General features: G+C 43.5%; 1 protein-coding gene across 1 annotated transcript; it reads left to right on the top strand.

Moving 5' to 3' along the window:
- Positions 1-1,802: 1,802 nt before the first annotated feature.
- oscp1a (organic solute carrier partner 1a) lies at positions 1,803-26,383 on the top strand (the record flags this gene model as incomplete). Its single annotated transcript, XM_083982289.1, has 10 exons — positions 1,803-1,914; positions 5,355-5,509; positions 6,410-6,577; positions 7,655-7,735; positions 21,679-21,782; positions 22,695-22,823; positions 23,633-23,693; positions 24,215-24,378; positions 25,020-25,077; positions 26,261-26,383. 10 exons carry the CDS (start codon positions 1,803-1,805, stop codon positions 26,381-26,383), a joined length of 1,155 nt encoding a protein of 384 aa, XP_083838415.1.

Here is a 26,383-nt window from a genome sequence, read left to right as displayed (position 1 = left end):
ATATTTCTACTCTCTAATCTGTCATATGGAGAGAGAGACAAAGACAGAAGGAGAGAGAGAGAGAAAGACATTGTGAGGCAAACAGATAGTCAAATGTTTCTTTAGGTTGTGGAGTCGTGGAGTCCGTCCACGGCATCTCTCTCTCTCTCCATATATATATATTTATATATATATATGTGCAGCTCTGGAAAAAATGAAGAGACCACTTCAAAATGATCAGTTCCTCTGGTTTTACTATCCATAGCTCTATGTGTTTGAGTAAAATTAACTTTTGTTCCATTCTATAACCTACTGACAACATTTCTCCCAAATTGGAAATAAAAAATATTGTCATTTAGAGCATTTATTTATTTGCAGAAAATGGCAATAGGTCAAAATAACAAAAAAATTCTGGTGTTTTCAGACCTTACCGTATAATGCAAAATTGGTGGAATAATCCCAATTTTTAATCGCAACAGTGTTTTTTTTTATTTATTTATAATCTTTCTTCCTCATTAAATCTGGTACATATATATATATATATATATATATATATATATTATACAGTGTCATGCAAAAGCCCCCCCCCCCCCCCCCCCCCCTCCCAGTCCAAATGTCTGTTAAAGCAGATATCAGCTTCACGGCCGTTTCGGCTAATGCTGCGTTCAAGGCAGGCTTTTGAAACCGTAAGTTACAGCTTCAAGTCACAACTACGACTTGGTAGCGTTCCAGGTAACCCGTAGCTCGTGTTTTTACCATCCTGTTGTCTGTGAAAGTTCCCTATAACGGCCACTCGTAACTTCCGACCCGTGAACTCGTACCAGATCGAACTGGTATGACTTCACAGGAAGGAAAAACACAAAGTACGAGTTTCTTTGAACGCACCATGAGTTAGCAGCCCCCGCCCTTGTCAGGCATCAATTGGTCCTCGTGCTACGTCACCACATTCACGCGCATCCCTTGGCTGCACACACAGCCCTTCATGCCGTTCTCTCTCCTCATTGGATAACACTTGTATCCCACAAGGAAAATTTTCTCCTCGGGTTACAGCAGAGCAGAGTGACGGAGAGACTCGTGTTTAGGCTGAAATACTTCATGTAAGTGATTGCTGACGGAAAATAGGACTATTTAGGACTTATATTAACAAAAACATTCCACTGATATCTGCTTTAATGTGAACAGTTCATCAAGTGGAAGATGAAAGGATCTCCAAAAGACAAACATTTACAGATGACACATTCCCTTTACATTTTAAACAAATAAACAAACTACATTATTATTATTATTATTAGTAGTAGTAGTAGTAGTAGTAGTAGTATTATAATTTTCCATTTTTTCCATGTTCAAACTGCCAGAAAAGGAAAAGGTCTGCCCCCCCCCCCCCTGCATAGTTAGTAGCTATTGATCTACTTGTCTTCCTCATCCATAAGTTCAACACACTCCTCTGTCTGTGGTTGGTTGTTGTGTGGTGTCACATGGTGCTGATCCTGGCCAATCAGCTTGCACGTGGCCTCTGATCCTGGCCAATCAGCTTGCACGTGGCCTCTGATCCTGGCCAATCAGCTTGCACGTGGCCTCTGATCCTGGCCAATCAGCTTGCACGTGGCCTCTGCTGATCCTCTTCCTCACCACCTGTTGCATCTTAGCTCAGCAGCTCAGCTCAGACTTTAACACTTTAACGTGGACTCGCTGCTGCAACAGGAAGAGGATCAGATAAAGACTCTGAGATGACCAGAGAGACCAGAGAGACCAGAGAGACCGGACTATCCCCTCCCGTCTCTTCCTGACTCCGTCCTGGACTGAATCCCGTCTCTGTCCTCAGGATGTCCCTCAGGACTCTGCCCCTGGTTTTCATTAATCTGGGAGGGGAGATGCTTTACATCCTGGACCAACGGCTGCAAGCACAGAACACGTCTGAGGACAACTCAGAGAAAGGTAGAGACAGTTAGAGAAAAGTAGAGACAGTTGGACATCTCAGAGAAAAGTAGAGACAGTTAGAGAAAAGTAGAGACAGTTGGACATCTCAGAGAAAAGTAGAGACAGTTGGACAACTCAGAGAAAGGTAGAGACAGTTGGACAACTCAGAGAAAAGTAGAGACAGTTGGACATCTCAGAGAAAAGTAGAGACAGTTGGACAACTCAGAGAAAAGTAGAGAAAGGTAGAGACAGTTAGAGAAAAGTAGAGACAGTTGGACATCTCAGAGAAAGGTAGAGACAGTTAGAGACAACCAGTGCTTAATTTGTAAATCATAAGCTGCCGGAACGCAAAGTACACATGACAGGGATGACGAGACGGGCAGAGGTCCCGGAACGTATGCGGCGCACGTCGGGGGGGGCGGACATGCCATGCTGTGGGACACAAGCCTTAATTTCAAATAATAGGCTATCCATGTTATGACGTTTACTTGAAATTATTTTAGGCACAGGCAAAGGCCCACATCACCACAGGCGGTCCTTTACAGTCAGGAACTTTCTCAACAGGTCTAACTTGTAAAAAGAAAAGAAAAAAAAGAGCTTATAAAAAAATCACACAAATCTTCCTATTATTCAAAGACTGGCACGGTGACCAATATATTAATAGACAGTATGCTCAGCTCAGTTGTGCAGCAAAACCTCAATTTTCCATAAGAAGCCAGGGGTAATAAGTCTGCTTCACCTTGAACTGAGCTGCTGTCCAAACAGTTGTGCATCCCATCCCTGACCTGTCGCTGGACGTCCCACGTTCCGTTCATTCATCTCCGCATAACGCTCTTTCGCCGTTATTGGCACGCACGCACACACACACACACGCACACACGCAAGTACAGGCACACACACAGAAACAGGCAGAGGGGGGGGGGGAGAGGAAAGGACGAGTGCAGCAGTGCACAGCGCGGTAAAAGCGAAACACGGCCCGGTCAGTGCATCAACTTCAACAGATCTCCGACTCTTTCAAATGACTTTAAATCTTAATAAACAACATGGATTTATGGGGATTTGTTCTGTAAATTAATATATACATATTATATATTTTTAAAAACATTTTTAAAACATTTTTTATTGTACCGGATCTGCCGAAATAAGTACCGGAACACAGGGAGGCCAAAATTAAGAGGTGCCGGATCTTGTTCCGGCAGGATCCGGCTCAAATTAACCCCTGGAGACAACTCAGAGAAAGGTAGAGACAGTTGGACAACTCAGATACAGTGAGACAACTCAGAGAAAAGTACACTGCTCATCGTCTGTCTCTTGTCTCTGCAGGCGTGTGGTCAGACGCTGACAGGAGAAAAGGTACCACACTTCTATGTTGTACTGTTGTAGTGAGGTAGCCATAGTTACAGCACCAGCCCATAATAATACTGTATGAAACAAGAACACAGATACAAAACTAATGTGTCAGTCAGCTGATGAAACTGAGTCAGAGTCTGAAGGAAGCTTCACTGTTGGTTACTGAAGAAGATCGGGTCAGTCAATCAGATTGTATTTGTAGCAATAGCCCTTTACAACAGCCAGACGGTTCCCAAAGAGCTTCACATCAAAGCAATAAAATAATACATAAAAACACAAGAAAGTGCCACAGTGCTGCAAGAAGACACAAGAAAGTGGTACTAGTGCTGCAGGGTGTTAAAGCAGATATGCACATTTTCTGCCTTTTTTCAAATTTCTGGCGTTTCCATTCAAGTATTTATTTGCAATTTTTGAAAATGCGAATAAAAAAAGGTGGATGGAAACACAACTTGTGTCTCTCTCCCTCTCCTTGTTCCCTCCACAGCTCCTCCCAGTTCCCCAGTCAGGACAACGAGGCTCAGCTGGTCAGTTAAATACCCTCCAGCTGACACTGGAAGAGGGGGGGGGGGGGGGGGGCAGTGTGTGCTGCCTCTCAACTTGACTTTTGTTTGTTTGTAGTTTATGTCTTATTTTGTTGGTGTCACCCTTATGTTTTATATTAAATCTTTTTTTTTTTAGTTAATTTAGTGTCTTTGTGTTTGTGTTTGGGTCCATTGTTTGGGTCCATTGTTACGCCCCAGCCTCTGGGCCAACGAAGTTCTGGGGCGTAACACACAACACAACACAACGGCACTAAATTAACTAAAAGAGATTTAATACAAACACATAAAAGTGATACAAACAAATAACACAAACTAAAACAAACAAAAGCCAAGATGGGAGGCAGGCAAGTCTAGTGTCAGCTGCAGGGTATTTAACTGGCCAGCTGAGCCTCGTTGTCCTGACTGGGGAACGGGGTGGAGCTGTGAGGGACAAGGGAGGGAGACACACACACACACACACACACACACACACACAAGGCCGAACCCCTTTCGGCCGTAACACAGTAAAATAAAAACAGGCTAAATGAGTCGACTTCAGAGCAGGACTTCCCTAGTCACAGTTAAATGCTAATCTAAAAAAAAAATGCGTCTTTGTCTCTGAGGGTGAAGTCCAGTTGCCCCCTTAGCCCTGGTTCTGGTCCTGGTTCTGGTTCTGGTTCTGGTCCTGGTCCTGGTCCTGGTTCTAGCCCGTGGCCCTAGTCCTTCGTTTTCTCCGTTCACATGAAGTGGTGTTGTCCTGGTTCTGGTTCAGACGAGGGTTAGGGGGAAGTGGTCTGGCTATCTGGACCTTCAAACGGAGATTTTCAGGGGCACACTACGGACCGAGGGCTATGACAAGTTTCCCAGAATGCATCTTGCTGCAACCGGCAGCTGATTTATTTCTCGCTGTAGCGCTGTTATTACGTCATTTTGTTAAGTTTTAATATGTTTTCATGAGAGAAAGTAGCTGTTTAGATCCCAATGTGCGGTCGGTTTATCCACATGAGGCTGTTTAGACGTTTGCTCCGATGTTTTTGGGAGAAGTGAAGCTCCACCTGTGGAGCTCGTCAGCCGGCCAACCTCCGTCGTCATCCCGGGGGAAAAGACGATCGCTAATTAACTTACCCGCAGGTTTTTAAAGGTTTACCACCGGCTGGTTACATTCTTTTTAGGAGATAAATGCTGGTCTCATTGATGAAATGTAACAATTGTGGCATTAATTTGAATGAAAAGTGAATGTAAAGTGAAGCTTCCTGTGTGTATTGGACAGAAGAGCAGCGCTGCCTCGGGGCTCTGGAGCCTACGGACACAAACCACCACATTTACATCAAGAAATACATGTTTTACCGATCAGTCTATTTTATTTTATTAAGTTAACATGGTTTTGAATACAGGATTTGTGGCTAAAGCTCATCACGTCTGCTCATGTGAAAGCCAGCAGAGACGACTGATGAAGTGGTGTCCCAGTTCATAGGGGTTGACCTTCAACTCATACCCCTTGTAGCTCCGTTTAAAGGGTTAAGGGTTAGGGCTAGGTAGGAAAAATAGAATTGGAATTGGGCCTGACTCTGTCTCTCTGTGTCTCAGTCCTGACCGACATCGTGGGGACGATGTTCAGTCGAAGCTTCATGGACGAGCTCCTCAAACCTCAGCAGCTGTACTCCCACCGGACCCTGAAGACGGTGTTGACGCGCTTAGCACACGCGTCCATCATGAGACTCAACCCCGCCAGCATGGACCGGGTGAGGACAGAGAGGGTGTGTGTGTGTGTGTGTGTGTGTGTCTGACCGGTTCAGACCGGTTCAGATCTGTCCGGGGGGCGACCCCCATTCCAAAGGACCGCCATTCTGACGGTCTGCCAGTCCGAAAATTCCCGAAGGTCCGTCATTCCGAACTTCCGAGGGGCCGCTGTTCCGAATGTGTTTTATTTTGAAAATTGACCGGATTCTCTCGTGGTTTGACTTCCTGCCCGGCTTGACACGATCGCGCCGCGGGGACAGCGATCTCCTGCAGTAGAGGCGGATGCTCTAACCACTCCGCTACCAAAGCATTCGCTGTGATGTATGTTCCCAGTGCCTTAAACCTTTTAATGGCAGACTTTTTTCAGGTTCGGAATGGCACCCCTTTTCCATAAATAATTAAGGACTGGCTTTCCAACACATGAAAGTAAACGTTCGGAATGGCACCCTGGAACCGACCTGTTCAGACCTGTTCAGACCGGTTCAGACCGGTTCAGACTGGTCCAGACCCTAACTCTCTCCCTAACCCTAACAAAACTCACTTCATCATTGTGCTCAGAGCAACTATCTGCATATTTCATGAACATTATGAACGGTTCAGACCAGTCCAGACCGGTTCAGACCAGTCCAGACCGGTCCAGACCAGTCCAGACCGGTTCAGACCGGTTCAGACCGGTCCAGACCGGTTCAGACCGGTTCAGACCGGTTCAGACCTGTCCAGACCGGTTCAGACCAGTCCAGACCTGTCCAGACCTGTCCAGACCGGTTCAGACCGGTTCAGACCGGTTCAGACCGGTTCAGACCGGTCCAGACCGGTTCAGACCGGTTCAGACCGGTTCAGACCGGTTCAGACCGGTTCAGACCGGTTCAGACCGGTCCATGTGACGTGTGTCCTCTCTCTAGCTGTACGAGCTGATGGTCATGGCCTTTAAGCACCAGCTGGTCCTCTGTCCCCGGCCCAGGGACATTCTGCTGGTCTCCTACAACCACCTGGACGCCGTCAGAGACCTGGTGAAGGACACGCCGGTGGCCGTCAACCAGGTGGACGAGACGCACCGCAAGATCATAGAGGTACGAGGAGGACGAGACACTGAGTCCAGCAGATGTCTGTCTCACTGTCTCACTGTCTCTGTGTCTCTGTGTCTCTGTCCTGCAGGTGTATTTAAGCAATATATCACTCCAGGCCGTGGTCTCTGCTCATTCTACCACGGCTAAGGGTCGTTCTTCCCCCTTAGAGTGGTATAATGAGCATAGACCACGGACTGGAGTGATATATTGCTTTTATAAAACGGTTACCAATAAAGGCAACATGAAAGAGGAATACACAATCAATTTCATGTAGTTTTATTTAACCAGAAATACATATTATCCAATAAAATAGCCTCACTGTGAAAAAATAGTCCCACCTCTCCAGACGTTAGCTCCAAGTAGCTCTGTCACTGCTCAGTCCCCTCTACCATTGTTAACCCTCTGGAGGTCAAAGTTCACCTTAAACATGTCAATTACACTACTTTACTACATTTTTTAACATCCTAAAAACATCAACTGTCTGTTGCTACGGACTGCAACAGTCCGTTGTCATGGATACATGACAACAACTTCCATTCATACCAGTCATACGTGCCTGAGGCGGAGTGATAGCCTACGCTGTGATAAGGCTTTAGAATAGTAGCCGTGGTATATGCTCATTATACCACGGTTAACAACCAATCAGATCGCCGGGTTTCACCTTTACGTTTTATATTCCTCGTTACCTGACGGTCTCTCTGTCTCACGGTCTCTCTCTCTGTGTCTCTGTCCTGCAGGTTTACTCCTCGCTACGTGACGGTCTCTCTGTCTCACGGTGTCTCTCTCTCTGTGTCTCTGTCCTGCAGGTTTACTCCTCGCTACGTGACGGTCTCTCTGTCTCACGGTGTCTCTCTCTCTGTGTTTCTGTCCTGCAGGTTTACTCCTCGCTACGTGACGGTCTCTCTGTCTCACGGTGTCTCTCTCTCTGTGTTTCTGTCCTGCAGGTTTACTCCTCGCTACGTGACGGTCTCTCTGTCTCACGGTGTCTCTCTCTGTGTTTCTGTCCTGCAGGTTTACTCCTCGTTACCTGACGGTCTCTCTGTCTCACGGTGTCTCTCTCTCTGTGTCTCTGTCCTGCAGGTTTACTCCTCGCTACGTGACGGTGAGCTTCAGCTGCTGAGACAGACGCTGCTCGTCTTCTTCCAGGACATGAACGTCAGGGTGAGCGTCCTCCTCTGGTCTCATTGTTTTACCGTCTCACCGTCTCACTGTCTCACCGTCTAATTGACCTATGGCTAAGCCACGCCCCCAAACACGATGAGCCAATCACAGTGCTCATAGCTAGCCCATACACTCGGACATTCTCTGCTTCCACGTCCATTGAAATGCATTGCAGTTAGTCAGTTTTCATTCGTTTTTTCTTGACATTTTAAGTTTAAAATGGTCAAACGGTGTGCATGGGGTAGGGGAGAGTGGGGTAGGTTGAGCCACTTTTTGTATTCAGGATCACTACATCAAGACAATTATAGTTTTGTTGCTATATTTCAGGATGTTTTGCATCCCTATAAATTAACAGAATGAGTGTAAATATACTAACTGTTTTTAAAATATAGCATGTTCAAAAAAAGTGGTCTTGTCCACTCCATAGACAGGCTAACAGAAATTAGCCCGTCGCTATCGGTGTTTCACGGCAAACGGCGGCCATAGCAGTAAAGCTAAGTGAAGTTTTAGTGACTTCCAGATGATATTTAATCTTTCTGTCTCCAAAAATCATCAATTGCCTCCTATGAAATGTCTCCTACTGTGACAGCTGTTGCCATAGCAACTGTCACCGCATTTTTTTTTTTTTTTTTTTTTTTTAATAAACTTTATTAACATTTATGTACAGAACAATACTGTTGTGCCAGGGGGGAAATAAAATAAAAAAATATATAAATATACAAAGAGATAATGTTTACCATGTATATATATAAAAAAAAAAAAAAAATCTATATATATGTATATAAAAAAAAAAAAAACCAAAAACAAAACAAAAAAACATTGAATTAAAGAAGATCATATTAAATAAATAGGTATTTATCCAAAATAAAATTGGTTTTAAATGCTTTTTGTGTTTCAAGTCCTTTGGTGTCGGTGCCATACTGAAAAATCTCTTTCAAAAAAACTGCAAAGTTTGGTTTATTGTCAGTCCATTTTCTTTTGTGAATGTGAAATTTTCCTAAAAATAAAACAAGTTGTACAAAAAATATTAAATCATTATCCAATTGGTTATCATCAAAATAAAGAAAAATGTCCTTTTCAAGTAGATGTATTGAATGACCAGTTTTTCTTTCAAGAAAGTTTTGTACATTCAACCAAAATATTTGAGAATATAAACAATGAAAAAATAAATGTACAATGGATTCATCAAATAAACCACAGAAATCACAGGAGTATACAATATCGAGTTTGAATCGTTCTAATGTTTTTTTTGCCGGGTAAATTTTATGCAATATCTTAAAGGAAACCTCCTTGATTTTATTATTTATGAAAAATGTATTACTTATCAACCACATTTTTTTGCATTCCACATCCCTATAGAGAGATTTCCAAAATATATTAGCAGAAGGAATAGTTACATTTACCAAAAGATTTCTAATGTATTTATTTGTGCATTTGTTAGTTGTGACATCAACATTTCCCAGAAAAATATTGTTTATAGGAGCCGTCATATAAAGATCAGTTATAGTGCCAAAAAGAAGTTGCAATACATTTCTAGGGATAGCATTAAAAATTACATCATATTCTTTTGGAGAAACTGCTATATCAAATTTTGAAATAAATTCTTCATAAAGTAACAATTGACCATCCGCTTTCATGAGTTGTGATACTAAAATAATACCATTATTGATCCAGTTTTTATTATACAAAGATCTTTTTTTATACTGAATACTCCTGTTATTCCAAATGTAATAGTTCGTAGGTGAAAAATTATGTTTGTACAACATTTTCCAAGCCAGCAGAGCTTGCTTGTGGAAGTTTGCTAATTTCACAGGTAATTTATCAGGGTTATAATCACATTTTAGCAAGAACTTAAGTCCTCCAATTGAGTTGAAAATGAATTTAGGGAAAGCATTCCAAATATTATCTTCTTCATTAATTAATTTTGTAAGCCATTTAATTTTAAAAGTATTATTTAATGTTTCAAAACTTAGGACCTCTAGACCCCCATTTTGTCTCGTGTTACATAATACCTCTTTTTTTAGATAATGACACTTATTTCTCCATACGAAATTGAATAAAATTTTATCTAGTTTTTTATATATTGTGGTAGACGACCCCAAAGTCAGAGACACATAAACGGCTCGTGACACTCCTTCAGCCTTGGAAAGTAAAACTCGGCCATTTAATGAAAGATCTCTCATTAACCACATGTTAAATTTCTTTTTAATTTGTTCAACAATTGGGTCGAAGTTTGAGTTGTTACGGGATTTTTCATTTTTATTAATCACAATACCCAAATATGTGAACGTATTCTTTACAGGAATACCATTTATCTCCAACAAGTCACATTCTTTTAGTGGAAACAACACTGATTTATTTAAGTTTATTTTAAGTCCCGATACTTTTGAAAACATCTCTATACAATGGACTGCTTTGGCAACTTCATGTTTATAGGATAAAAAAATTGTAGTATCGTCAGCAAGTTGTGATAATTTGAATTCTCTATCTACCGCCATAATGCCATTAAATGAAGCTTTTTTTATTTGTATAGCCATAATTTTCGTGACAAGAATAAATAGAAATGGACTAAGGGGGCAACCTTGTCTTATACCGCGTTTAATGTTAAATCTTGGAGTAGTGCCATGGGCAAGTCCAATAGAGCTGTTGCAATCTTTATAAAGTGTATTAACTGCTTTTAAAAATCTTTCACCAAAACCAAAACTGTGTATTGTCTTAAACATAAATTGATGACTTATTGTATCGAATGCTTTATAAAAATCGACAAATAATAAATAATAATAAAACTATCGTCTAAAACATAATCATTATAATCAATCATATCTAAAATTAAACGGATGTTATTACATATATTTCTGCCAGGTGTAACCAGGTTGAAATGTACTTTAATTTTATCTTTTGAAATCTCACCAAAACCCTGATTTTATTTTGAAAGGAACCATTTTATTTGTTTTCACCTTTATTTTGTAGTTTGGTCTGCAGAGACGTTAAATCAGTACTGTCTCTTTAAGAGTTCGTCGTCTGCTTGACCCGCGAACTGCTCCGCTCTCAGTCGGTGATGACCCCACTGAGAGCAGGTATGTGTTCATTTCTCTCGTCATGTTTACATTTTGTTTTGGGTTGAAAGGTATTAAAAACGTAATAATATACATGTATGGATGATAAATGAAGAGTGTGAACGGTTGTGGTGTGTGTTGCTAGGTGAATTTCGCAGCTATGCCATTGTAAAACTACTGCAGGCACAAGTGTTTATTTTTCGTTGTTTTCTTCATGTGTGTGTATGTGTGTGCTGCTAACAGGGGCCTGCTGTGAGCTAGCTCAAGACCGCATGTCACAGATGCACTTTCATTTGATTCTCATACAGGTATGGATACTGATGTATTTCACTGTTTACTGGTTTCATTTTTCCATTGACTTGGTTGATTGTTGGTTGAATTTATGTTCATGTACAGATACAACTCAACAAGGAACATTTTAATATATTTTTTATTTCATTTTATTTCAGTATTTTATTAAATATAATTGTGAACTTTATAGTTAGCGCAGTCGGTGATGACCCCACTGAGAGCAGGGGCCTGCTGTGAGCTAGCTCAAGACCGCATGTCACAGATGCACTTTCATTTGATTCTCATACAGATGCCACCATTGCCTGTTGAATAAATGTCCGGTGGATCAGCAGCCTGAGTCCTGTGTCCATCTTTCCCTCACCCCCAAGAACACAACGCAGGATAGAAACAACACACACAAGAAACAAGTTAACGGATGTGCATAGGCCAGAGACAATACACACCCGTTACAATGGTGCCGTGACCTTTCAAGGATTGGTCAGAAGTTCGACGTCAGCTCGTCTACCGAGGGAAGCTGCAGTCACGCACCTTTCATGGTACTCAGGTATTTCCACGGACTATGCCCAGCGGACAGTTTCTTTTGGATTTACATGGACTAAGATTCTGAGACAGAAAAAAATTAAAGGACAAAAAAAAAAAAAAAAAAATGATAAGAAAGAAAGATGTGGAAAATGGCCTGTGTCAACATAACAGCGCCTAGAGGTTGATTTATTGTTTTGAAACTGTTGATTGATGTGGTTATCTGTTTTTTTCTGCTATTTTGATTTAACCACTCTGACTGATTTAATATCTTTACCAGATATTTTTTTTGTTTGTGTGTATGAAGTGAAAGTACCATGGCAGAGGGCGGTGAGACATTTTTTGTTGAGGGGGAAAGTGATGATGTTGGGCGTGACCCTTTTGAGTTCCAGTTTGGTGTGGGGCGGGGGTTTGCCAGGCAGCCTTCAGAGACCAGGACACCAGGGCACAGAGTCAGTGCACTAGACATGCCACAACTTACCTCAACACAATATGTAGATCGTGCCAGGCCAAGCCATGTCGAGCAGGACCCAGACTTGGGCTCACTCATCACACAGTTAGCTGCAAAGCTAGGTGAGTCCATTGCAGCTCAGCTACAGCACGACAGGAACACAATCAGTACAGACACTCCTGACAAATCCTCAGACATGTCACAATCTAATGTCAAGTTTGTCATGCAGTCAGATGCAAAGGAGCCTCCTATATTTAGGGGCGATGGCTCAGACAGATTCACTGTTCATGAGTGGGAAGATTTGATGACTCTGTACTTAAAGAAAAGACATATTCCTGTTCATGAGCAATCACAAGAAATTCTAGCGAGGCTTATGGGCAAGGCAGGGGATGTAGTGAGGATAAAGCTGCGTAATAACACCTCTATCAACCATACTACAGACCCACACATGATTTTTGACATTTTGAAACAACACTTTAGCGAATTGACATACTCCAACATGCCACTGGCAGATTTTTATAACACACTACCTGCACCAGGTGAAGATGCCATGGAGTATTGGATCAGGCTAAATAAAACTGTGGATGTGGCAGATGAATGTTTGAGAAGGCAAGGCCGTAACATTGATGACCCAAGCCATGAAGTTAGCATGATGTTTATCAAACACTGCCCAGACCAATCTCTTGCCAGTGTTTTCAAGTACAAGTCTGCAGAGAAATGGTCAGCTTGTGAGATCCAAGAGAGACTGGATGAACACATGCAGGAGAAGAAGACTCGAGCTGCTGTCATAAGACCAACTAGACCAAGTACAGTAGAACACAAAGTCCATTCCCAGTGTCAAGTTTCTAAGGTTGACAATGCACCTGTCCCTAATGTTACTATGCAGTCTGTGCCACTTTCAGTACCCTCAGCTGCATCTTGTGTTAATAATGACTGCATGAAGAGCTTGGTGACTTTGTTAGATCGGCTAGTCACACAACAGACACAAGTGCCTGCTACAGACTTTCGCTCTCGAGCCACAGCACCTCACGCTCTCCAGAGGGTGTGTAGAGTTTGTGGGGCTTCTAATCATTCTACATTGTCTCACTGCAGGAAGGAGAACAGGTGCCTGAAGTGTTTGTCTCCTGGTCATTGGAAGAAGGACTGTCCACAGCAGGCTAGCCAGCGCCGCTTCCAGCCCGACAGCAGCGCTGGTGGGCAGAACCAGCAGTTAAACTAGAGCGCCTGCACCTGGAGGGGGGCGGTGTGGGTGATTTGACTGAATCCCTCTCTGACACATCTGATCCTGCTTGGCTATATGAGAACAGCTGTGCAAAGGCTCCAAAAGGGACCAAGATTGTCATTCAAGCCTCTCAGAAAATTCAAGCCTTCAGTGAGCTGTTCTATGCTCCTGTCCTCGTCAACAACAGCGTGGAGCTTAAAGGTATGTTGGACTCTGGGTCTATGGCGTGTAGCGTCAGTGAGCTCGCTGTGGAGAAACTCAGCTCTGCCGGTGTTTTGCCTGAGAGACAGTACCCTGAAGAGAATGTTGTTTTGATTGGCTGTGGAGGTCTGCAAACTCAACCTGAGGGTTTTCATGAGTTAGAAATGAAGATTTATGGTGTTCATTGTGTTGTACCTACCTTGGTGGTCCCTGGCCAGCGTGACGACCTCATCTTGGGTTCAAATGTCATCAAGCACATCATTCATGTCATGAAGAGCGACAGCGACTATTGGAACATTGCATCCGGACATGGATATCAGCCTGATCCTGATGTTGAGCAGTTCTTGTCTATGTTCACCAATGTTGAGTCATGGAAAGGGCGTGAAGTTCCTGACAAAATAGGCACTGTTAAACTCACCCAAGCAGTAACACTCCTGCCGAGACATGAACATTTGGTTTGGGGCAGACTCCCTGCAAACTCACCTATGTCTCCAGGCAGCACGGTTGTTGTAGAGCCGACCAGCTCCAAGTCCATGCCACGAGGTGTTTTGGTGGGTCGTCTCGTCTCGCCTCTTTGGGGTGATAGATGGGTACCTATGACTGTTGTGAACCCGTCTGAAAAAGCAGTCACACTGAAAAGAAACTGTAAATTGGCTGATGTGTTTTCTTGTGTGGCAATTGAAGATTTGGATGTTTTCCAGGGCATGCAAGCTGCTTCTGAGAAGCTGCAGTCAGATGCAGAGACACCAGCTTCTGGCGCAGACACGCAGCATTCTGGCAGCTCATCCTGTGTCCCTCCTGCCGTTCACTTGGACAAAAGTTTGTTGGAGTTGGGCCTGAGTGACATCGATGTAGACTTTTGTCAGGTCAGTGCTGCCTGTAAGTCTCAGCTCACACAGTTGATATCTGAATATCAGGACATTTTCTCGAGACATTCTTTGGACTGTGGTGAAGTCAGTGGGTACGTGCACCGCATTCGTCTCACGGACGACCGTCCTTTTCGCCTGCCGTACCGAAGAGTTCCTCCTGCGCATTATCAGAAGCTGAGGCAAGTTCTTACTGAGATGGAGGAGAAGGGTATCATTAGGAAATCCTCAAGTGAATATGCTTCGCCTCTGGTGATGGTGTGGAAGAAAGACGGTGGGGTGCGGATTTGCACCGACTTCAGGTGGCTGAACGCCAGAACTTTGAAAGACGCTCACCCTTTACCGCACCAGTCCGATTGTCTGGCCGCTCTTGGAGGCAACTGTCTCTTTAGCACAATGGACCTCACTTCGGGCTTCTTTAACATCCCGCTTCACGAGGACGACAAGAAGTACACAGCTTTCACAACTCCTCTGGGGCTGCATGAATACAATCGCATGCCCCAGGGATTGTGTAACAGTCCCGCGTCCTTCATGAGGATGATGATTGGGATCTTTGGGGACATGAACTTTTCAAAGCTGTTGTGTTACCTCGACGATCTCCTTGTTTTTGCGCCGTCAGAGGATGAGGCCTTGTCCAGACTCCGGCTAGTGTTTCAGAGGTTGCGGGAGAATAATTTGAAATTGGCTCCTAAAAAATGCCATTTCCTGAAGAAGCAAGTTGGTTTCCTCGGCCATGTCATCAATGGTGAGGGTGTGTCAGTCGATCCCGCCAAGGTGGAAGTCATCACCAAGATGACTATACAGGATCTCATGGAGGTTGATGAGTGTACACCCTCTGTCCGAAGAATCAGATCTTTCCTTGGTATGGTATTCTACTACCAGCATTTCATCCCACATTGTTCAGCTATTGCAAAGCCACTGTTTGCTCTGACAGCTGGACAGAAAAGAAAAGGAAAGTTTGCAAAAGACAGGAAGTCTCAGGGCACTTATCGTAAACTTACCTCCGCTGATTGGTCAGTAGAATGTCAAGACGCTTTTGAGCAGTTGAAGACCATGTTGTTGCAGTGTGTTGTGCTTGCTCATCCAGACTTTAACGAACCTTTCATTTTGTCAGTTGACGCGTCATTGGACGGACTTGGGGCGGTTCTATCTCAAGTGCCTCAAGGAGAGTCTAAAGCCAGACCCGTGGCTTTTGCGAGCAAGACACTGAGCGCGTCACAGCGAAGATATCCAGCGCACAGATTGGAGTTTATGGCTTTGAAGTGGAGTGTTTGCGAAAAATTCAGCCACTGGCTGAAAGGCCGTAGCTTCACCATTTGGACGGATAATAATCCGCTTACATACCTGCTGACGAAGCCGAAGCTTGACGCCTGTGAGATCCGCTGGGTGTCTAAGCTCGCATCCTACTCCTTTGACCTCAACCATCTACCTGGAAAGAAGAACGTGGTGGCTGATGCTCTGAGCCGCGACCCATTCGCCAAGTCTATCAGTCAGAGACTACTGAAAGAGCCATATTCCACCTTGGTTCAGGAGGCCAATGCTGTCGAAGGGGAGTCTGTGCAGGATGTTTTCAGGGCCAGCTGTCTGTCTCAATCCTGCAGGTCCAAAGGTCACTCGTTCCCCAAGTCAATCTGTGATGCAAATGAAATCCAGGCTCTTTGCCAGGCTCACTGTGACTGGATTGACGCGGCTGAGTCCAGGGCACTCTGTTTGGTCCAGCATGTCCAACAGCTACCGGCTGGTCCAGAAACTTTGCCCATGTTTTCTGCCCAAGAGCTGCAGTTGAGTCAAGAGCAGGACTCCAACATTTCTAAGGTTGTGTCTTTTGTTGCTGCCAAGAGGCGACCGTCAAGACGTGAAAAGCATGGCGCTAATTCCAAAGTGCTCAGGTTGTTGAGGCAATGGGACAAATTTGTAGTCCGTGATGGTGTCCTGTACAGAGTCATGAAGGACCACGTGTCCAAACAGAAAAGATTCCAGTACGTGTTGCCTGAGAGCCTGTTGAACAAAGCTTTGTCCGGCGTCCATGACCTGGCTGGTCATCAGGGTCAGGACCGGACTCTCTCACTCGCTAGGCAGCGTTTTTACTGGCCCACCATGGAGAGGGATGTGAGAGCTTACGTCAAGTGTTGTCAGAGGTGTGTGGTTGGGAAGTCGCCCGAACCTGCTGCTCGTGCGCCATTGGAAAGCATCAAGAGCTCAGCACCAATGGAGCTGGTGTGCATAGATTTTTGGTCGGCGGAGGACAGCAGGCAGCGGTCAGTCGATGTCCTAGTGGTCACCGACCACTTTACCAAACTCGCCCATGCTTTTCCTTGTACCAACCAAACAGCGCAGCAGGTCGCCAGAAAGCTCTGGGATAACGTGTTCTGTGTGTACGGCTTTCCTGTGCGACTACATTCCGATCAGGGCACCAATTTTGAGAGCAAGTTGATCGCAGAGCTCCTCCAGTTGGCTGGTGTCGCCAAATCTCACACAACAGCCTATCACCCTATGGGTAATGGCGGGACAGAGCGATTCAATCGCACTCTGGGTAACATGCTCCGTACCCTTCCCCTCAAAGAAAAACATCGGTGGCCACAACAGATCCAGACCCTCACATTTGCGTACAACGCCACTGTCCATGAGACTACAGGTTACGCCCCCTTCTTTTTGATGTTTGGGCGTGTCCCTCGCCTGCCTGTGGATCTCATGTTCGGGCCTGTTCTGAGCGACTCTGACGTTGTCGACTATGACTCATATGTGACTTCTTTGCTCTCCTGTCTGAAAAGCGCCATGGAGATTGCTCAGAGACATTCTTCTGTCGAGCAGCGACATCAAACTCAGCAATACAACAAGCGTGTGAAGGGCGCTTACTTGTCTGTGGGAGATCGTGTCTTGGTGGCAAACAAGACTGAACGTGGGAAGAGGAAATTGGCCGACAAATGGGAGGATGGAGTGTACACAGTTGTTGGAGTGAATCCGGACATTCACGTCTACAAGATACAGGATGTGGCTGGACGTACAAAAGTGGTACACAGGAACCTTTTGCTGGAGGTCAACTTCCTGCCTCTCTCTGGGATGGATACAGGTGAGGACACCTGCGCCACTGATCTGTCATTCATCAGCGAGGAATCCGATCAGGCAGAGGATGGTGATGGTATAACTTCACTGTTGGGAGCACTGGCTGAGGACGACGATGCGCAGGATGGAGGAGGATCTGATGTTTCACTCTCTGCTGATACACCTGAGCCTGAATCGGCTGATTCAGAAGAGCAGGACCAGCCTGGTCCAGTGTCTAGCCCTGTCGATGCCATTGCTGAGAACCCATCCATCTCACTTGCACCCCCCACAGACATGCTACCATCAACAGATGCAAGTGTCTCAGTTCACACTGACCCATGCACACACACAGGGGCTGATGGTCATGTTAGAACACGTGCAGGGAGATTGGTGAAATCTGTGAACAGACTGATAGAGTCTATGGTTCAGACTCCACTTTTAAGGGTTAAGTTTTGAATGTGCAAGTGTCTATAGACAATTTTGTGGGCCAAGTGTTATGTGGCGTATCAGGCGTCACATTTAACTAAGGGAATTTTGAGATTTGATCACCCTCTTTCTTTCCTGATCCTTATATGTAAGGTAACTCCTGAGTTGTTAATGAGGACTAGGTCCTTCTTTTCACTTGTGCCAGTTTGTGTCAGTGTTAGACATCTTTGCATTCCTGAACAGACATCTAAAATCAGGATGTTGTTGAATTTCAGGAGGGGTGAATGTAACCAGGTTGAAATGTACTTTAATTTTATCTTTTGAAATCTCACCAAAACCCTGATTTTATTTTGAAAGGAACCATTTTATTTGTTTTCACCTTTATTTTGTAGTTTGGTCTGCAGAGACGTTAAATCAGTACTGTCTCTTTAAGAGTTCGTCGTCTGCTTGACCCGCGAACTGCTCCGCTCTCAGTCGGTGATGACCCCACTGAGAGCAGGTATGTGTTCATTTCTCTCGTCATGTTTACATTTTGTTTTGGGTTGAAAGGTATTAAAAACGTAATAATATACATGTATGGATGATAAATGAAGAGTGTGAACGGTTGTGGTGTGTGTTGCTAGGTGAATTTCGCAGCTATGCCATTGTAAAACTACTGCAGGCACAAGTGTTTATTTTTCGTTGTTTTCTTCATGTGTGTGTATGTGTGTGCTGCTAACAGGGGCCTGCTGTGAGCTAGCTCAAGACCGCATGTCACAGATGCACTTTCATTTGATTCTCATACAGGTATGGATACTGATGTATTTCACTGTTTACTGGTTTCATTTTTCCATTGACTTGGTTGATTGTTGGTTGAATTTATGTTCATGTACAGATACAACTCAACAAGGAACATTTTAATATATTTTTTATTTCATTTTATTTCAGTATTTTATTAAATATAATTGTGAACTTTATAGTTAGCGCAGTCGGTGATGACCCCACTGAGAGCAGGGGCCTGCTGTGAGCTAGCTCAAGACCGCATGTCACAGATGCACTTTCATTTGATTCTCATACAGATGCCACCATTGCCTGTTGAATAAATGTCCGGTGGATCAGCAGCCTGAGTCCTGTGTCCATCTTTCCCTCACCCCCAAGAACACAACGCAGGATAGAAACAACACACACAAGAAACAAGTTAACGGATGTGCATAGGCCAGAGACAATACACACCCGTTACACAGGCATAAAACCTGATTGTTCCTCGTCAATTATATCTTCTAAACCTAGTTTTAATCTTTTAGCAAATATCATGGCAAAAAGCTTGGCATCATTATTTAATAAACTAATTGGTCTCCAATTCTCAATACTTAGTTTGTCTTTTTTTGGTTTAGGTATCAGTTTAATAAGGCCTTGTCGAAGGGTAGGTGGTAATTCCCCTTTGTCTATGGCTATGTCACCGCATTTTGACTGTTTGTCCCAGTGAGTGGAGGGGGCGGGGCTTAGCCAGAGATCAATTGTCAGCACTGTAGCACTTTAACTAGCACTGTAGCTCTTTAACTAGCACTGTAGCTCTTTAACTAGCAGTGTAGCACTTTAACTAGCACTGTAGCTCTTTAACTAGCACTGTAGCACTTTAACTAGCACTGTAGCTCTTTAACTAGCACTGTAGCACTTTAACTAGCACTATAGCACTTTAACTAGCACTGTAGCTCTTTAACTAGCACTGTAGCTCTTTAACTAGCACTATAGCACTTTAACTAGCACTGTAGCTCTTTAACTAGCACTATAGCACTTTAACTAGCACTGTAGCTCTTTAACTAGCACTGTAGCTCTTTAACTAGCACTATAGCACTTTAACTAGCACTGTAGCTCTTTAACTAGCACTATAGCACTTTAACTAGCACTGTAGCTCTTTAACTAGCACTGTAGCACTTTAACTAGCACTATAGCACTTTAACTAGCACTGTAGCACTTTAACTAGCACTATAGCACTTTAACTAGCACTGTAGCTCTTTAACTAGCACTGTAGCACTTTAACTAGCACTATAGCACTTTAACTAGCACTGTAGCTCTTTAACTAGCACTGTAGCTCTTTAACTAGCACTGTAGCACTTTAACTAGCACTGTAGCTCTTTAACTAGCGCTGTAGCACTTTAACTAGCACATAGCTCTTTAACTAGCACTGTAGCTCTTTAACTAGCACTGTAGCTCTTTAACTAGCGTTGTAGCACTTTAACTAGCACTGTAGCTCTTTAACTAGCACTGTAGCACTTTAACTAGCACTGTAGCACTTTAACTATGTAGCTAGCTCTTTAACTAGCACTGTAGCTCTTTAACTAGCACTGTAGCTCTTTAACTAGCACTGTAGCACTTTAACTAGCACTGTAGCTCTTTAACTAGCACTGTAGCTCTTTAACTAGCACTGTAGCTCTTTAACTAGCACTGTAGCACTTTAACTAGCACTGTAGCACTTTAACTATGTAGCTAGCTCTTTAACTAGCACTGTAGCTCTTTAACTAGCACTGTAGCTCTTTAACTAGCACTGTAGCTCTTTAACTAGCGCTGTAGCACTTTAACTAGCACTGTAGCTCTTTAACTAGCACTGTAGCACTTTAACTAGCACTGTAGCACTTTAACTATGTAGCTAGCTCTTTAACTAGCACTGTAGCTCTTTAACTAGCACTGTAGCTCTTTAACTAGCACTGTAGCACTTTAACTAGCACTGTAGCTCTTTAACTAGCGCTGTAGCACTTTAACTAGCACTGTAGCTCTTTAACTAGCACTGTAGCTCTTTAACTAGCGCTGTAGCACTTTAACTAGCACTGTAGCTCTTTAACTAGCACTGTAGCACTTTAACTAGCACTGTAGCACTTTAACTATGTAGCTAGCTCTTTAACTAGCACTATAGCTCTTTAACTAGCACTGTAGCACTTTAACTAGCACTGTAGCACTTTAACTATGTAGCTAGCTCTTTAACTAGCACTATAGCTCTTTAACTAGCACTGTAGCACTTTAACTAGCACTGTAGCACTTTAACTATGTAGCTAGCTCTTTAACTAGTGCTGTAGCTCTTTAACTAGCACTGTAGCTCTTTAACTAGCACTGTAGCTCTTTAACTAGCACTGTAGCTCTTTAACTAGCACTGTAGCACTTTAACTAGCACTGTAGCACTTTAACTATGTAGCTAGCTCTTTAACTAGCACTGTAGCTCTTTAACTAGCACTGTAGCTCTTTAACTAGCACTGTAGCTCTTTAACTAGCGCTGTAGCACTTTAACTAGCACTGTAGCTCTTTAACTAGCACTGTAGCACTTTAACTAGCACTGTAGCACTTTAACTATGTAGCTAGCTCTTTAACTAGCACTGTAGCTCTTTAACTAGCACTGTAGCTCTTTAACTAGCACTGTAGCACTTTAACTAGCACTGTAGCTCTTTAACTAGCGCTGTAGCACTTTAACTAGCACTGTAGCTCTTTAACTAGCACTGTAGCTCTTTAACTAGCGCTGTAGCACTTTAACTAGCACTGTAGCTCTTTAACTAGCACTGTAGCACTTTAACTAGCACTGTAGCACTTTAACTATGTAGCTAGCTCTTTAACTAGCACTATAGCTCTTTAACTAGCACTGTAGCACTTTAACTAGCACTGTAGCACTTTAACTATGTAGCTAGCTCTTTAACTAGCACTATAGCTCTTTAACTAGCACTGTAGCACTTTAACTAGCACTGTAGCACTTTAACTATGTAGCTAGCTCTTTAACTAGTGCTGTAGCTAGTCTCACCGTCTCATCGTCTCATCGTCTCACCGTCTCCTCGTCTCCTAGTCTCCTTGTCTCCTAGTCTCCTTGTCTCCTCGTCTCCTCTCCTAACCTTCTGCTCTTTGCTCGTCAGGTTTCACTTTTCCTGAAGACTCAGATCCAGAATCCAGACGGCCGGTTCGTGCTGTCGCCCTCGGGGCCGGTGCCTCGGGGGACCGACGTCCCGGGGTTGATCAGGTGAATCTGCACCGTCATGATGTCACTAGTTGTTAGTTAGTTTGTAGCATACCCTCCGACAGATTGTGGACCCGACTGATGATTTTCTCAAACTGTCTTTATTTTCACAAACAGCTCCATAAACCACTTTGTAGAAAACCAACGTGAGAACTGAAGAAACACAAAAAGCACAATTACATTTATGTTTCTACTCTGCGCTGTACAATACACCGTAGCTTTACCGCAGGTGAGCGAGAATTAGCTTAGCTTTAGCATAGCAACGTAACGTAAATATGACCGTAAAACACACTAACCTTATACCTCCTCGGGGGTAGCTAATACCGTCTTTGGTGTTTTATTCTTGAGTTACCGTTGCTTTATTGCTTTATTTTCCTTAGTTCACCTTAAACCTTTTACTTTTACCGTCAGCTCATTCATACTGTTCCTTGTTTATACCGGAAGACACAATACAGCCAGGAAGTGACAAGGTATGTTAGCGGTCTCTTCAAAATAAAAGCTCATTACAAATATAACCTTCAAAACGGACAATATGCACATAAAAACCAGATTAATGACATTTTAATATAATGCACTCAAATCATGAAATATATTTATGTAACGAAATCATGTCACAATGCATTTAAAGTAACTTAACTATTAGTTTTTAAAGATTTTAACTTATTTAACCATTTTAGCAGTACAAGGCTGCCCTCTTGTGGACAAAATGAGTAACAGCAATACACACAACCAAAAAGTGGTCTGCTACATAGTTAGTTGTTAGTTATAGATTACAGCAGCCAATCAGCGCTGAGCGACAAGCGACTGAGGTTTCTCATCAGGTGTTTAAGGACTGACTGTGTAGAGGTCTGAGACCAGGAGGATGTTTGTGACAGTGTGTGACAGAGTCATGGCGTCTTCTTCCCGTCTCTGCAGGACGTTCGACAGGAAAGGCCGGGAGCGGCGGCGCAGCGAGTTTCCCAGCGGGGGGAGCTACAGCAGCGCGCTGAGGGAGGGGAGTTTCCTGCTGCACGGCGACCGCGTCGTCACCCTCGGCAACAACATGTGTGTGTGCTTCATTGTTTATTAAGGATCCCCGGTAGCCAGCTCGTCTTCCTGGGGTCCACAAGGAACAACACGGGAACGTTGCATCCTCAACATATCAAACATTTACATTTACAGTCAATCACAACAACCTAAAGTTAAAAAGTTAAAACAAACATTTGAAAATGTCCACCAATCTTAAACAGAGTTTTTCCTAGACAGCAAAATGGAACCACTCTCGCTCGTATCCACCTTTTTCCGAGCGTCTAAAACGTAGCCTGTTTTGCCGGTTTTGTTCTTCCGGTGGAATTTTATGTTTACGTTTCCATGGTTTCGGTAGTCGCGGTAAATGCATGGATTTCTTTTTTCATCAATGAAAATCTGTGAAGCGCATGGATCATCACAGCAGCTTTTACCAGTGGATATCACACAGACTGACATCCGTGGTAAAAGCCAGCGTTAATAGATCCATGTGTTTACCGTAACTATGACAACGACTGAAAACCATGGAAACGGAAACGTACAATTCCACCAAACCGGCAAAACTGACTTCTGGTTTTGACCACAGATGACGTTCAGAAACTTGTGGATACAGTTCGTAAAAAATAGAATACGACAGCGGTGGTGAGGTCGATTATTCCACAGAGTTGTTGCTCTAGAGATTAAAGTTGGTGATGAGGCCGTAGAGGCTCCAGCTGACCAGCTGAACCACTGCTGGAGCCTCTAGTGCTGCAGCTGTTCACCGTGTTTATAAAACTATAAGAGTGAATAAAACAGTTTAAACTTTACTGATGAAGACTGACTGATCATGAGTGTGTGTGGATCGACAGGTACCGACTGAACCACGAGGAGGAGACCCACACGTCCCGGTCCAGGTCCACGTCCGTCCAGGTAGAGACGTTCACACCCAGAGACAAACTGATCACACATCAATAGATCATCAATAGTCCCGTTAAAGAGTCGTGGTTTTGGTTGGAACTTGTGTTCTACATTTGATAGATAATCAATAATTCATGATTATTTGTGATCATTATGATAAAACAGAGTCTGAACTTTTTGTTTTGTATCCGTTGAAGTGAAGCTGCAGGAGTTGAGCTGATGTTAGAAAACAGGAATTTATTCATTTAAAACAGGGAAATTTCAATGTAATTTATTTAAAAAGGACAGTGTACAGTTCAAACATGAATGTTGCCATTTGATGCATTGTACCAGATTATAGCTTTAAGCTCATTTGCATCTGTAGTCCCATTGGCAGGTCACATTAAAAATACAACACAATAACAATAGCAATTTTCCACCACAGAATATAAAAATGGTTGAATTATAAAACAGGATAAAAATGAGACGATGGTCGTAGTATTTAAAAACAGATTTAAAACGGGACTGAGAGACTCTGACTTCCTGTCCTGCAGCAGAGGGACGCGGCGGCGGCGGCGGCGGCGGCGCCCAACCCTCTGGCCTCCGAGGAGCTGAACCTTCTGGCTCGTCTGATGGGAAGCATGAGGCCGGAGCGTCGGGAAGAGGAGGCCGGATTCAGGATCAACCTGTTCCCTTCGGACCGCGAGGAGGAGGAGGCGTGAGTGCTGCTCGCTACGGCAACCGAGTTAACATTTAGAAGCTGAGTTTGACTCTCTGGAGTTAACATTGTAGATATCAACAACGTCTCCACAACTACGTTCTTCCTCTTTAACCATTCATGTGTCTGGGGTTTGTCATTACAGATATCTACAGTTCAGTTGCAGATAGTTACAGATATACAACGTCAGTTCGCCGAGTCAAAACTTAATTTTAGATATCTGAACAGGGACATGTAGATATCTTTAATTGAGGTGAATTAAAGATATCTCAAACTGGAATTAGTACTAGTGGTAATTCAGTTACAGATATCTGTAATTCACATAGTGGATATGTGCAACTGAATTGTAGATATCTGTAATGACAAACCCCATACACATGAATGGTTACAGTGAAGGAAGAACGTAGTTGTGGATCTGAAATGTTCTTTTTGACAAGAGGCAAAACTGAATTACAGAGATCTACAACACATCCAGTCTGGCTTTTAAATGTTAAAATGGCTTGTTGCCGTAGCTCGTTCTCATTCACACACGTCAGCACTGATCCAGGAATATAAGGCTTTTATTTTGGTGACAGGGGAGCTTTTATTTTGGTGACAGAGGAGCTTTTATTTTGGTGACAGGGGAGCTTTTATTTTGACAGGGGAGCTTCCTGTGGAGCCGAGTCTTCGTTTGGAGTGATCAACATCCAGGCCATGCAGGTAAAGCTCCGTGTGGATGATGACATCACCTTTAAACCGCCATACACCGAGTCGGTTACCAAGGAAATGTCACTTCCTGTCAGAGCGGTGGGGGAAAACAAAGTGATTCCCCCGTAGACATACGTACGGGTGAAAACGCAGCATTTTAACCCTTTGTCTAACGCTTGTCTGCTGTCATGTCTTAGTTTGAATCACTTGTATCTGCTGACAAAGAGCTAGATATTAAAAAACTCATCACGATCCAGGTCGATTGTTGTCGTACATTTTAAAATATTGGCTCTTTCACAGTCAGTCACATCTCGCCTACACCGAGTCGGTAACCAAGGAAACGTCACTTCCGGTCAGAGCCGTTACACGGCTGAGTAAGATATAAAAGTTCAGGTTGTGGTTTTTCTATTTATTTGCGGTGTAAAATGGTAACAACAACTCTTAGACATCGTCTCCGGCGGTTACCAAGGGAACGCCACCTAAACATCAGACAAACAGTTCCTCCATAGACAGACGGATGTGACCGACTGGGAAAGAGACAATATTTTAAAATGTACGGACAACAACCGACCCGATCGTGATGAGTTTTTAATACACTGCAAAAACTCTACATCTTTCCAAGAATATTTGTCTCATTTCTAGTCAAAACTAATCTCTTTCCACTTAAAATAAGACTCATCACCTAAAAATGAACTTGTTTTTAGATCATTTTCACTTGTTTCAAACTAATTTTCACTTGAAATAAGTAGAAAAATCTGCCAGTGAAAGCAAGTTTTTTGTGTTTGTAATAAGAAAGAAAAACTTGCTCCACTATCAGATTTTTCTACTTATTTCAAGTGAAAATCTGCTTGAAAGAAGTAAAAAGTGTCTAAAAACAAGCTGCTTTTAATGTGATGAGTCTGATTTTAAGTAGAATGAGATTTGTTTTGATGAGAAATAAGACAAATATTCTTGGTAAGAATTTGAGTTTTTGCAGTGTGTGAAGCTGTTTGTCAGCAGATACAAGTGATTCAAACTAAGACATGACAGTGGACAAGCATTTAAAAGACAAAGGGTTAAAATGCTGCGTTTCCACACGTACGTCTACGGGGGAATCGCTTTGTTTTCCCTTCTGACCGGAAATGACGTTTCCTTGGTTACCGACTCGGTGTATCGATCCATCGGCCAATCGTCTTGCTCGGTTTCCTCTGTTCAGGATCAACAGGCGGCCAATGAGCTCGCTCGGATCGCCGGAGAGTTCAGCGAAGGACCGGCGCCTAGCAACCAAGACGGAGCGGAGCGAGGGGACGACCTGCTCGCCATGATGGACGACCTCTGA

This window comes from Trachurus trachurus (genome assembly GCF_905171665.1).
Source record: "Trachurus trachurus genome assembly, chromosome: 11".
In the NCBI taxonomy this organism is placed as follows: domain Eukaryota; kingdom Metazoa; phylum Chordata; class Actinopteri; order Carangiformes; family Carangidae; genus Trachurus; species Trachurus trachurus.
The sequence above is the reverse complement of the archived record's forward strand: the minus strand, read 5'-3'. Positions and strand labels throughout refer to the sequence as shown.